General features: G+C 39.3%; 1 protein-coding gene and 2 pseudogenes across 1 annotated transcript; 2 read left to right on the top strand and 1 right to left on the bottom strand.

Moving 5' to 3' along the window:
• Positions 1-389: 389 nt before the first annotated feature.
• On the top strand, positions 390-3,243 carry LOC149054497 (uncharacterized; annotated as a pseudogene).
• Positions 3,244-4,915: 1,672 nt separating this feature from the next.
• On the top strand, positions 4,916-5,535 carry LOC149054496 (uncharacterized; annotated as a pseudogene).
• A 1,571-nt stretch (positions 5,536-7,106) lies between these two features.
• LOC149054495 (uncharacterized) lies at positions 7,107-14,928 on the bottom strand. Its single transcript, XM_089229970.1, has 2 exons — positions 13,932-14,928; positions 7,107-8,100 (listed from the first exon to the last, which is right to left on the bottom strand). Exon 2 carries the CDS (start codon positions 8,098-8,100, stop codon positions 7,447-7,449), a length of 654 nt encoding a protein of 217 aa, XP_089086096.1. The 5' UTR covers positions 13,932-14,928; the 3' UTR covers positions 7,107-7,446.
• Between the last annotated feature and the right edge of the window lie 102 nt (positions 14,929-15,030).

Genomic DNA, 15,030 nt, shown 5'->3' with positions numbered 1-15,030 from the left:
ATTTCGTATACACAAATACACAATACTCGTAAATATCTTTTCAATGTTATTAATTAATAATAGTACCTACGTGATACGAAAAGTTGCCGGTTACCCCCGCCACCCGCCTGGCTAAAACGGCCGTTAACCATGGGTTCTCTTGTGTGTGTAATGTGTATTATTTTGAAATGTATTCTTGAGAATATTATTTTTAAAGTAAACAATTTTCCCCACTCGTTATCTTATTACATTTATTATTTCTTCAAATCAATAAATGTGATGTCGTGATAACTACGGTCTACGAAATTAAATTACACAATATTGTCTTAGTCTTCACTCTTTAGTTGAACAAGTACGTTTGTCGGTGAACATATTCATATATTGTTTACATTATTAATTTTATAATAAAAATGGATAAGTTTTTGGTACATTCAACCGCCAGTTCGAGTAAACGAAAATTAACCCAGTCTGATTGTGAATCCGATGATCAAAATATAATTAACACGGAAGAACCAATTGAAAACATTAATACATGTTACCTTTTTGACGGGAAATATTTTAAAATTATAAAAAGTAATAACGATACAGATAAAAAAATGTCTGCACAATGTCAATTATGTCAAAAAATAATTCAAGGGCAAAAAGGTTCAACAGGAAATTTTCTTAGTCACATTAAGGTATGTATCTTTTTATTATTAATTTAGTTTATAGATTTAATATATATTTTTTTTTACTGTTGTTGGTACTTGTTTGATTGAATATGATGTAATAATCCCTGTTCACATGATCAAATAATTTGTCAAATTTGACAAACATATTATTTTTATACGTACCTATTGAATAATAGGTATGTATTAATATTGTAATATCATTGATTATAGAATATAAAAAAAATATATATATATATAAATGCATTTTGTATTTCTATGGTTAGTCAATGGTAGGTCAATGATACCTAATAATATTATGTGAATCTAAAGTTTTCATTAATAACATATGAAGTCAATTGCTTATATTTTTAAAATTAAATCAATTATTTTTAGTTTAAACATGCATCAATGCTATCCAAAGTTAGAGACCGTAAAAAATTATTCAAAAAGACAACTCAACATGCTGAAGGAACAATTACTCCCAATAAACAAATGCAACTGCCATTCTTTAAAACCAGTATTACAAAATGTCGAGTAAGTTACATAAGCCTATATTTTTTTTTATTATTCTTATTTACAGACTATAAGCTTATAATCTATATTATGTTTATTAGTATTGTCAATATTATGAATTTATGAATATTTTTTTTACAATTTGGATGCCATAATATTATATTAGTATAATACTTAGTGCAATCAATGCATACTTAGGAAATATAACTCATTCATCCATTTGTTACATTTTTAACTCCTCTATAGAAAATATTCTTACAAAGTTATTAATTATTTTGATTTCTTTTCTTAATTCATATTATTCTATTAGTTCAATTGTTATATTTTGGTTATTATTTTTAATCTTGCCATTTTTATTTTATTAAACATTAAGTGTTTTGTTTTTCAGATTACTGAGTTAGTGTTTAATTACATAGTTGAAGAAATGAGACCTATTGTTTGTTGTGAAAAACCGTCATTTCGTCGTTTCATTCAAGGGCTAACTGGCATTACTGATTCAACTGTACTTCCTAACCATAAGAATATATCAAAAATATTACAAGTGAAGTATGACAATTATGTATCCATGTTGACTAATTTAATTGAGAAACAGAAACACATCTGTTGTACAGTGGATATATGGAGTGCCAATAATAAGAGCTTTATGGGAATGACATGTCATTTTATCGATGAATTTTCATATAAACGGTCTTCATATGTCTTAATTTGTAAGAGAATAAAAGGTAGCCATAATTATTTGAACATTAATGATGTAATAACTGACATTTGTGATGCTTATCAAATTAAAAGTTCTAAAATCACCCATATTATAACCGATAATGCTAGTAACTTTGGCAAAGCATTCCGCACATTTTCAAAAAGCTCAACAATTGAATCCGATCCTTATGTAGGTAACTTAGACGAGTTAGACACTGATGAAGATACACAAATTGATAGTGATAATGAAAACAATCTGTCCAGTCCTATTGATATTGAATATGTTGATGTTGGTCAGTTGCTTTATAAATCAAATAGTTCTGATTGTACTAATTTTAGTTTGCCTGATCACCTGACCTGCTGTGCCCATACTTTGAACTTAATAGCCACTACTGATGTAGCAAAAATAACCGATAAAAACTATATAAATATTTCCAAACAAGTTTTTAGTAAATTAAGTTCATTTTGGAATCTATTAAGTAGAAGTACTGGGGCATCAGACAAAGTTTTTGATATTTGCAAAATTAAATTTCCTGTGCCAATAATGACTAGATGGAACTCCACGTTTGATGCGATTCAAAAAGTATTATTGTTTAGAGAGAAGCTTACTTTTGTATTTTTAGAATTAAAATTAGCTAAATTGAAGAATACAGAATGGGTATTTTTGGAAGAGTATTGTAAAATAATGTAACCATTAACAATTGCTCTTGATAAATTACAGGGAGAAAAACGTAATTATTTAGGCTTTGTTGCCCCCACCATTATTATTTTGAGGCGTTTATTAATTGAGTTATCATTGTTAACATATTGTAGCCCTTTAAAATATTGCGTTATTGCTAGTCTTGAAAAAAGATTCAGTTATTTGTTCGACTTGAGTTCTCCAAAAAGTAAAAGTTTTATTATATCATCTATGAGCCATCCATTATTTAAATGTAGTTGGATTCCACTCAGGTGCATAGATTTGTGTAAAGAACTTTTCATAAATGAATGCAAATTAACAAATTCTGGTTCTGAATGTTCTGATTTATATGAAAATCCTATTTCTGATAACAGTGATAGTGATACTGAAATTTATAGAAATGTTTTTTCATCACAAAATAGTTCTTCAAATGGTGAACTATCCACCAATGCAGATTCGGCCCTTAGAAATTCTAACTTGTCTAGTGTTGAAGCCTTATCTTTTTTGAATTCAAAAGTTAAAGAGCTAAATATATTGGACTCATTCCCAGTAGTTAAACAAGTATTTATGAAATTCAATACATCCATTCCCTCTTCAGCGCCAGTTGAAAGACTTTTTAGTGGGGCTATCCAAATCTTAACTCATAGACGTAATCGTCTTAGTGATGAACATTTTGATATGCTTCTGTGTTGTAGATGTTATTTGCAACAAAATAGTCTTACTTAATATTACTTTCTAAACCATTTTTATATTGTACCTAATATCTATAATAGGTATAATTAATATTTATTATTATGCTTATAATATACCTATATAATGTGACTTATGTGTGGTAATCATTATCTTGTATTCTTTTTATTTTTAATTCATATTAATTTTTAAGTTAAAAAACATGATTTGAAGTATTTGTTTTTATTATTTAGATTTAGAACAAATTACTTACCTATTAATAACCTAACCTTTTTATTATGTTTTGCCTAGTAATTTCTTGTATAATTTTTTTGTATAATCTACCTTATTTATTTACATTAAAAAAAGTTGTATTACTTCATTTGAAGTATATTTTTTTGTTTCTATGATATTTAATTTTCTCAATAATGTTTATATTTTATTTTAACTTTTAATAAATATTATTTCTAAAAATATTATTAAATATGTGAATTTTGTTTTTGGTCCACTCGACCACTTCTTCAGCAGGGTGACTTCCCAAATTTTTATTTATACTTTGTTACTCCCTAGAGTCCCTTGGATCTTATTGGTTCCTTATATAATTATATGTGTTGAAGTTAATGTTTGGTGATACACATCATGATATAATAAGTTAAGTCGAAAATAAACATATTATATAGGCATGTACTTACATGACATTATATATGTTTTTTTAAATTAGTTGTTTTAATTTTAATTTCTATAATTATCTGTTATTTATCTGGATAAAATATTTTTATCTTTTATCTTTTTGTTAGATGAATTAAATTTGTTTATCTTTTATCTGTATCTTAGATAAAATTTAGTGTTGTTATCTTTATCTTTATCCAGATGATTTTTTTGTTATCTGTTCCTAACACTGCTGATAAGGTAAGATTCATTATAACTAAAACTGTTGATTTATGGTATTTTGTGTTTTGTATGTTTTATATCATTGAATTCAAATTTCAATTACAACCCTACTATTTTGGGAGTTTTGGTGATAGAACTGAACCACTTTCAAACAAATACGATGATGACACTAGTTATACAACTAGAAAGATTATAAGTACAGGTAGGTTAGGTTTACATCATTATTATTAGTAATAATAATTATAATAATAATAGTAATAATTTATTACATTACATTTTATTAAACATATTATCTAAAATATTAGATTTACGTAATATTTTAGTAAGTATAATATATAATTATTATAATTATATTTTATTATAGGTAATCTATAAGCTAAATTTTGTTCAATGAACATTTTTTGTAGAGCATATAGTCTATCTTGTACTTGTTGCATTTTACTAATACCTAATTTTGTTTTGATTAATCAACATTTTAAAAATATTCAACTAGTAACTGGAATAGTAACAAATGTTAATACTACTTTTGTTTTCTTTACTAATGAAATTACAATTTGATTATCTTCACATAATTTTATAGCTTTTTATGAATATTACCAAAATGAGATTCGATATTTCTCATATTTTTTAGTTATTTCTTTAATTATTCAAGTATAGTTTACTAGTTGTTTTGCAGTTAAAACATAAATATTTATTATTTTTAAAAATGCACCAACTTTTAGTTCCTATCAGACATAATACAGGATCTAGCATATTAATATTAATATAAACAATTACTTATAGTATAATATACTATTATTATTAAAAAAATTGTCAATCTAATAAATTATGTGAAATTTTTGATTATACACTTAAGGATGATCACATCATAGAGAATGTGGATGTGGAAGTTATACATTTTGATTGCAACGTTGAGGAATTTAATGTTTCTGTTGATAATTTGGGTTGTACTAGTAGTACTAGATTTAATAACATTTATATTTTAACCATATTATTTATATTAAACTAAAATTATCTGTACAATATCTTGTTGTCTATAGCTAATCTCAGTCCTGAAACAATAACCCATGACACAACTAATATCTCACCACAATTGATTACAAAGAATGCTGCTACAAATGCAGCTGAAAACGAGTTAGATAATGCTCATTAATCAATCACACCATTCAAAGAAACCAACACTAAAAATCTATCTTCTCAAAAACAAATTTGTGACGCTTTACAAGAGTTGACCCAAAATAAAATTAAGAAACTGCAAGATATGGGACGTATTTCATCAGAGTTAGATGACATAAAAATAAAAAAGTCCAAATTAGAGCTACAATTAGCAGCGGTAACCTTAGAAATACTTCAAACAGAACTTTTAACTAGAAAAATTGAAATGGAATCTAAAAAAAAAAAATGTTACTCCAAGAAGAAATATTAAACTTACAAAAACATAAAATGTTGAATAATTGAATATTTCACACTACTCATATAGTAGTTTTAGTGTGTGATAATACTGTATATAATATTATATTTAAAATTGTTCAATTTACAAAACATTTTTTCCAAATTTCATCAGCCCCCCCACTTTGTCCGATCCGTTCTAAACCAACTTCAATATTTAGCAAATATGAACAAAAACGCAATATATGATTTAAAATGTATTTAATTGAAAAACACGAAGTTAAATTAAATGTTTCAAAAATAAATTTTAATATGTCATTAAATAAAATGGATATCAAAAGTAACCCGCAGTATGTATAATCCTCAAAAAATCTACTTCGGAGAAGTAAAAGAGTCTTTCTGTGCGTAAGTTGAAGAGATTGGGAGAAAAGATAGAACTTTGGTGTTAATGAAGATGTGAAATCAATCTCAAAGTTCTGTGCCAAAAAGGGCCACGGTTGAAAAAATAGAATTTGGAGCTTATTAAAGAAGTGAAATCAATACCCAAATTATGTGCCTCAACTTGAAAAAATATCTTATTAAAAAAAATGTCAAGATGTTCAACTGTACAAACATTGAAAAAAAATATTAGCACAGAACGGCGTACAATAATAATGAATTACCCATAAATCGGAGTTGTTGACTTGTTTAGTTGTTTACGAGTTTAACTGTCTGACTAGAACTTTTGTTGATTATCTGTAATTCACGCCGTTCTGTGCTAATATTTTTTTTCAATGTTTGTACAGTTGAACATCTTGACATTTTTTTTAATAAGATATTTTTTCAAGTTGAGGCACATAATTTGGGTATTGATTTCACTTCTTTAATAAGCTCCAAATTCTATTTTTTCAACCGTGAGGATTTTTTGAGGATTTCAATTATTTTTTCGAAGTACGTTTTACTTTGATATCTCTGGACAATTCAATTATTTTGCTTCGAATACTAAAATGTGGGCGTTTTTGGAATTAATATATAATACGAGTGAGAGGTCCGAGCGCCGAGACGAAACTTAATGTATAATAGTCACGTTATCGGTCGGTGTGCTGTTACTTATGCACAGAATATAATATTTTTTTATATTAATAATACAATTACTTAATAATAATTATTATTATTATAGTATTAAAATAGTTATAATAGGTACATATAATAGCTCCCTATACATAGGCGCACATAGGGTGTGAATTTAGGGGGTGCTGAAATAATTTATAATACACAGACCCGTGGGGAGCGAAACCCCCCACTACACCACCCTAATACTATAACAATTGCATTGCAATAATTATAAATTTTATTAAAAATAAAAATAAATATTTTGTAATTATATTAAAAGTTATAATAACATGTAATCATTAATTATTAATGTTAGACAAAATTTAATTTTCTGTTTGATATTGCAAATGTTTGCATTATAATTTCCCCCTCTATTTTATTGGTAAGATCTCTCCTAATGCTAAGCGTAGATAGCTTGGTAAATCTTTCTATCTTTCTTGGCCCATATTGGTGCGTAACCAGTTTTTCAATCTACGCATAACTGAGAAGGAGCGTTCACACGTTGACTAAGAAATTGGAATTGTTATTCTCAATACCTTACAGACATTTGGAAACGAACTTATATAACATTGATTTTTCATGCCTTCATATATTGTAGGTGTTATCGGAATGGGGCTTGAATAATTACTCGACACGCCGTTTTGTATGAATACGTTTATTTACACACTTTACAAAAACACTCAGGAACGTGTGCAGCGTCGACGACGGTCGGGCAAAAGCTGCCGACCCCGCCGTCGCTAGCCGCCGCCGGCGGCCCGTGCCGCCGGCGACGGCCAGACCGGTTTTCGGTCGCGATCTCGCGGACGTCGATGGAGACGCCGCGGTCGTTGCGATAACGACCGCGACATACTCCCCCCCGAGTCCGCGAGGCGCGCCCGAGCAACCGGACTACTCCGGGTCGGGGTGCGGGGCCTCGGCAGTCACCTCCATGGCCTCAATCCAACGCTCGACCGCGGACAGCTGTTGCTCCGGCGTGGGTGGCAGCTGAACAGATGGCTGCTGGACGGTGGGCTGCTGGGCTGGTGGTAGGACGGGTGGCTGCTGGACGGAGGGCTGCACCGCGGGCTGCTCGACGGCGGGCTGCTGGGCTGGTGGTAGGACGGGTGGCTGCTGGACGGAGGGCTGCACTGCGGGTTGCTCCACTGCTGGCCGCTGGAACCTGCCTCGCCTATCCCGCACATCGTGGCGTTGGTACGCCGGCGCCGCTCGGCGGGGTGGTGCTCTCGCCGGAGGTCCTGCCCGAGTCCTGGCGGCTTCCGGCTGCGAGGTGTTCGCTCGGGTAGAGCGACGTCCCTCGGCGAATCCCCGCTCGAACAGAGCCCACGCAGTCGGGCTTGCCCGTATCCGGCCGAACGACGCGGTGGCCGCGCGTTCGGCTGTCCAACCGCCGACCGTGTCCTCTGGGCCATCGCCCGACAGCCTCCTGGCTTCCCGCAGCAACTGCGCGGCCATCGCCCGGAGCTTTTCCACATGAGTGGCGATCATGCCACGGGATGGCCGGTTGTTGCGGGTTGGTGGCGGATGGTTTGCTCGTTCTGCCATCTAAAACAAAGGTATGGTTAGCTAATGTTCTCTGACGGTCCTACAGCTCGCTTCATCGCTGAGACATGTAACTTAGTAGGGTGTTTACCCTCCGTCAAGAACACTCCGGTTCCTAGTGGCTTACCCAACTTAACCGGACCTAACCATTTCGGGGCGAACCCCGCGTGAAAACGCTTCTCCGCACTTGACTGCGGATGCGCTTTGTAGTATACCCAATCCCCAACCGACAGACATGCTCTTCCCGGGGATTCTGAGGGTATATGGGTACTGGGAGATTTGGGACCGAGAACCACCGGGTCACCCCCCTCCACCACCGGAACATCATCCGGTTCCACCGGAGAATCTTCGGTTTCTACCGGAGGGTTCCGTACTGCTCCGGACAACTCCGGAGATCCTTCGGCTAGCTCGAGCTGCCAATCTCCGGGGGCCTTGATCTCACGGCCAAACATTATTTTTGCGGGTGACTGTCCGGTGTTTCGGTTTTCTCGGCTTCTCACGGAGAACAACACGCGTGGCAGGTAAACATCCCACAGATGGTGAGGCTTATCAACGAGTAAGGTTCGTAACCCTTTCTTCAACTCTTGATTTTGCCTTTCTACCGGGTTGGCACGTGGGTGGTATATTGGAGTCGTCCATCCTTCCACTCCCCACCTCTTTAGTGCATCACCCATTGCCTTTGACACGAACTGCGGGCCACTATCTGACAATAATGCCCTCGGGTATCCGAACCGTGGGAACAACTCCCGTTCGAATGTATCAACAATCGATTTAGTTGTCGCCTTTCCTAAAGGGTACGCCTCTACCCAGCGACTGTAACAGTCAGTTACTACCAAAATCGTTGTCTTACCCCGCTGCGTTCGTGGGTATGGACCCATTAGATCGATGCTCAGCATCTCCCAAGGTTGACGTGGGACTCGGGTGCACATCCGATCTTCTGGTTTGCGATTCAGTGGTTTTACACGTGCACAGACGTGGCACGCCCGCACGTAGTTACGCACTGCTTCTCGCATACCGGCCCAAAAGAAACGACTCTTTATGCTTCTGTACGTTTCTTTCCACCCTGGGTGATTTGCTACTTCGTGGTCGTGGAACCTTTGTAGCATAATCGGAGCCTTGTCTACCGGGACGACCACCCCCTCTTCTCCATGCGTGATGGATCGGGGGTGACGGTGCAACACATTGTCCCGAATGACGTACAATTTCGGAGACGACCGAACCTTGCACCGTCTCCGGAGAGTTTAGCAACTATCTCCCGTATGTTCGGGTCGTTCTGTTGCCACTCTCGGACATCTTGCAACGTTACGTTTCCGTCGTCCTTTTTCGGTTGGATTGCTCCACACTGGGTGACACCCACACCAGATCCTTCGGACACGCCGGACAGATCACCGAAGACTCCGGAAATTTCTCCGGACACTCCGGGCCGAATCACAGGGGGGTCGTGGATATTATTCTCCAGCGCCTCTTCGTCCACGGTATCCGGTCCCGCCGGACAACGGGATAGCGCGTCGGCTGCTTCATTTTCTACTCCGGGCACGTGCCGGATTTCAAAATCAAAAGCCCCGAGTTGTAACGCCCATCGCGTTAGTTTGCTGTTGGTACAGCGAGCCTGCTGTAACCATCGGAGTGCCGCGTTATCGGTAAATAGCATAAACTTACCGGACTCAAGATACGGCCTGAACCTGTCAACCGCCCAAACTATGGCTAGACATTCACGTTCGACTGCTGAGTATCTTCCCTGAGCTGGATTCAGTTTCTTGCTGGCGTAGGAAATGATTTTCCTGTCACCACTCTCCCCCCGCTGGAAAAGCACGGCACCAACTCCGACCTCGCTTGCGTCGGTCTGAAGATTGAATGGCTTACCCGGAAGAGGAGGACAGAGCCGTGGTGCGGACACCAAAGACTCCTTCAACTTCCGGAATGCCTCTTGCTCAATTTCTGACCAACGCCATTTGGTCCCTTTGGCCAACAGACTCGTGAGCGGTGCTGTGATTTCGGCGTAGTGCGGCACGAACTGGCTGTACCAACCACAAACGCCTAGCACCCGCAACACGTCTTTTGTCTTCTTTGGGACCGGTAATTCCTGTATTGCCGTCAATTTTTCCGGCTCCCGGTCTATTCCTTCATCGTCCACGACGTGTCCTAGGAATTTGATTTGGGCCACACCGAATGTACATTTTTTCGGTTGGCACGTGAGACCGTAAGACTGGAGTCACTCCAAGACTCTCTGTAAGTGGTTTAGATGTTGATCGGGACTCTCGGAGTAAACCACAATATCATCCAAATAAACCAACACAAATTTACCAACTAACCCACGGAAGATTTCGCTTACCACGCGACAGAATGTGGCGGGGGCGTTTTTTTAGTCCAAAAGGCATTACCCTGAACTGGAATAATCCTCTTTGGGTCCTAAACGCCGTGAGTGGACGTGTCTCTGGTGAGAGACCCACCTGCCAGTATCCTGATTTAGAATCCATGGTGCTGTAAATCTTCGCTCCACCCATTCCTCGGACCATGTCATGGAGATCCGGCATCGGGTGAGCGTCCGACTCCGTCTGCATGTTCAGACGGCGATAGTCAACGCAGAATCTACGTGAACCATCCTTTTTCTTCACCAGTACCACCGGTGCAGCCCATGGAGATATGCTAGGTTCAACAAAACCCTGTTCTTCCATGTCTCGCACCATTTCGGCAATCACCTCGTTTTTCTCTCGGGAGTACCCGTAAGCGTTTAGAGCCACCGGATTTGGATCCTTGAGACGGATCTGGTGCTCTATGACCCGAGTTCTGCCTACTTCTCCGGAGAAAACCTCCGGATATCGGCATAGGACTTCCTTGACCCGCATACCGTACTCTCCTTCGGGTAAACCTGCGGTTGTTAAGTCCACTCCTACGGTGACCGGAGTTACTGGATTTCTCCAACTCACGGAAACACGTCTTTCTTTCCCCAGATGGATTATGCAACCACTGTAGTCCCATGCGACTTGTTGCTCCACGAGGAAATCATGGCCCAGGAAGACATCTCTAATGAGATCGTCAAACACTGCCGCCCTGAAGCTTACCTCCAGATCCACTATTCAGGCCCGAAATTCGGAAAACTCCGTAATTTCTCGGGTCCGACCGTTCGTCATCCGGATAGTCTCCGGTTCTTCGTTAAAACTCCGGCCAAACTTCTTTGCCACCCACGGTTTGACGTAAGTCCTCGCCGCTTGGGAGTCCAGTAGCGCTACTACTGCCCCGAGTGCAAACTCTAGTTCTATGGCCGGTAACGGAACATCCGTTACTCTTGTTTTCCCCGTTGACACCGTTGCAATTGCTGGAGACTCTAACTCTCCGGTCCGCAGATCCGAGAAGCGTTGTCTCAACTCAAACTTTGAGTCTGTATCTGAGTCTCTCCTCTTGCAATTTTCCCGTGGATAAGGAATGAACTCCTCGGAAAAATCTTCGGATGTGACCGGACAAATTAACAACTGCTGTGTTAAGTTTTCTTGTTCCGCATCACTTGAAACGCTGTTCGTGACATTGTTATCGGAAGGATAACTCACCTCGGTGATATCTTCACATTTGTCCGAAACATTTCCAATCCTGATTGATTTTCCCGCCTTGTTGTCCAGGTGGTCTTTCCACCTTTCCGTCGCAGAACCATTTACCCGGTCCATTGTCACGAACTGTGGTTCCTTCACCGGAACGTCGCTTTCAATGGATTTTCTCGGATGGCTTTGGCGATTTCTCCGATGTTTTTTCGGAGGTTCGACGGTTTTCACCGGACAACTCCTCACTCCGGAGGTTATCTTCGGGTGACCTAAGTTTTCCTCCGGAGGAATTCCGTCCTTACCGGAATTCGCCGGTTCAGAACTCGTCTGGCCCATTTTCTTCGGACCCTTTCCCGAGTCTCCGGTCCGTAACACTCCAAAGTTCCTTTTCTCCGGGTCAGTTTTGGTAGTTTGTGGTTCCTGTACCGAAACGTTACCAACTGCCGAAGTAGAACTTCGTTGCTTACTTCTCTTCGGACGACTCTTTGTTTTTTCGCCGGTTACTTCCTGGCCGGTCGGGACCCGGCGGTCCCGCCGGTCGTTTTGGCGTTTCCCGACTCCGACTTTCTTTTTGGACATGCAGCTTGCCAGTGGTCATGACTACCACATACTCTGCATCCTGATCCAGTAGTAAGTCGTTGCTTCGGATTTGGCACTTGGGATTTCTCAGCACTCTCAGTTTTCCGGTTATCCCACCATTTTAACTTTGGTGGTCCGCCAGTGCTCACTCCCGCCTAAACCGGTATTACGGCCTTGCTTCCATCCAGAACATGGGCAAGCGCTCGTAATTCACTGAACGCTCTCAGTCGCTGAATACGTGCATGAATTCTAAATTCATCACGCATGAGTCCAATCACTGTCATTACCACCGCTTCTTCAGTCAGCCCAAGTTTTAACCTCCGATACAACTGGTACTTGTGTAGAACGTACTCCACCAGTGTTTCGTTCTTGGTCTGAGCGGTACTTAACAGTTCCGATTGTAGGCTCGACTGTAATTCGTCCCCGTTGAACTTTTCCAATAGTTCAGATTTGAACTCTTGCCATGGTAAGTCCAACGCTCTCATGGTTCCCCACCATGTTCCTGCCTGAGCCTTCAGCTGAGGGGCCAAAACGGTCACCCATCTAGCCACGTGGATACCAGTTTCTTCGAGTATTGCCTCGGCCTGGAGCAAAAACCGCACTGGGTCTTCCTCCCTCTTACCGGCAAACTCTGGTATCGACGCACGGGCCATATTCAACTCATTCTGTGGAATGAGCAGGCTGTCGGGGAAATGTACGCGTTTTACACCGGAAGAACTACTCCGTAACGCCTCCCTTTGACTTCTACCGAACCCTTCGCCGGACACTCCGGACAGATCACCGAAGACACCGGACATTTCACCGGACACTCCGGACTGGTTAACGGAAACTCCGGTACAACTCCGATTTCTTGGGTTTTCCCCGGTCAATCTGCTCCGTATGTTCGCCCATCGGCTCTCAAAACTCACACTTTGAGTTTTTACCGGAAGATTTTGACTTTCGTCCGGGCAAATCTGATTTGCTCCGGATATATCGCTGGTTGATGGTTGTTGGGTATTTCCACGGCATGAGCAACTTGCTTGCTCCACCCGTTCGGTTGACTTGAGCTTTTCTTCGGCTAACTCCCTTTCCAAGCGTTCCACGCTCTCGCTGAGAGTAGCGATTGTCAGTTGCTGCTTGTCGACCGTTGTTTCCAACCCCTCCAGCCTATCCAACATCTGCTCCATGAACTGGTTTATCAAACTCTTTTCAGAGTCGACCTCCTCCTCCCCAGTTTGAGCCACCGATGTTTTCCCTCCCGGTACCTGGGCTGACGTCTCGTCAGTTTCCCCAAACCGTACTGATCCTGGATCCATATTTTCCTTAGCCCTAATATACTCTTCTAATGCTAAAAGTTTATCGGCCTTGGACCCCCCGGTCTCAATACCACGTTTCGATAATTCCCTGTAAATATCGACAATATTTAACTCACTAATGCGTTTAGCAACCATTGTGGAGATTAAATTTAATTGCTATTATCTATCTAATTAAATTACGATAGATACGAAATTACGTAACACGGGCTATCGCTGTTAGAGATATGTACTTTCCAATCTATAAATAGCCTAAACCACCTTAGATTGGACAATCCCTTAATATTTTATTTATAATAAAAAATCAGAATAACAAAAAAAATATTAGGAACCAATATGATCAGGACACCTATTGTAGGTTCTTTTAACCTGATATGTGCTAATTTAATTTAATTTACGTAAAATTATTTTTATTAAAATTAGCACTTACCTTACTCCTTTTCCGACTGCGCCAATGTAGGTGTTATCGGGATGGGGCTTGAATAATTACTCGACACGCCGTTTGGTATGAATACGTTTATTTACACACTTTACAAAAACACTCAGGAACGTGTGCAGCGTCGAGGACGGTCGGGCAAAAGCTGCCGACCCCGCCGTCGCTAACCGGTTTTCGGTCGCGATCTCGCGGACGTCGATGGAGACGCCGCGGTCGTTGCGATAACGACCGCGACAATATAAAGCTGGCTAATAGACTATTCATTAAAACCCGCAAAAGATAACTGTTGATATTTTCAAAATACCCTGATATACATAAACAGATTTATATAAAAATATTTCAAAAGATATGACTATGTAATAAATATTTTAAATAGTTTATGCGGTGCTAATTTTAAACCTGGGAGTGCTAAGCACCCCCAAGCACCCCCCTATGTGCGCCTATGTCCCTATAACATAAGGAGTTGCACCGCACGTAGCTGTTGTTTTGTATTACAATAAACCGCGTAAAATAATGTACAATGCACGAGACGACGAGAAGACGGTAGTATGTTGTAGGTTCCGCGGCGTTTGCAGAGTGAATAGCTGTTGTTGTGTATGAGGTTCGCGGTACGATAGCGGTACTGCGCGTGGCGGTTGCTACGGCGTTGGAAGGGGAAGTTTGGGCGGCCGCATCTCACCGTACGACGGAACGAAAGAAAAGACCCACAAAACTGCAGTTTTTAGCTCTGTCTCTCTCGCACTCCGCATTCAACCAACGCGTGCGAGTGAGAGGTCCGAGCGCCGAGACGAAACTTAATGTATAATAGTCACGCTATCGGTCGGTGTTACTTATGCACAGAAAGGAGTCTCTAGCGAGACTCTTCGATAAATTTAAATAATTTTGTTTACTTGTAAGTTATACATTGCTATTAATAATGGTATATATATAAGTTATGAAATTTTGTATATAGATAATTACATAAGCTTGAGAAAATTTAGTAACATTGTGTAATAAATAAGAGCAACAAATTACAAATAATTAAAATATATTTCATATGATATTAAAATGGTAATAAAATAAAAATTCAAACATCTTCAAAGACTAAAATTAA

The sequence above is a fragment of the Diuraphis noxia genome, unplaced genomic scaffold (genome assembly GCF_037042655.1).
Source record: "Diuraphis noxia isolate RWA-SAM2 unplaced genomic scaffold, SU_Dnox_SAM2 contig0006, whole genome shotgun sequence".
In the NCBI taxonomy this organism is placed as follows: domain Eukaryota; kingdom Metazoa; phylum Arthropoda; class Insecta; order Hemiptera; family Aphididae; genus Diuraphis; species Diuraphis noxia.
This window is presented reverse-complemented; position numbering and strand designations above follow the sequence as displayed.

Coding starts and splice junctions, on each gene's coding strand:
- LOC149054495 (XM_089229970.1), bottom strand. CDS start 8,100: ATGGCAGAACGAGCAAACCATCCGCCACCAACCCGCAACAACCGGCCA.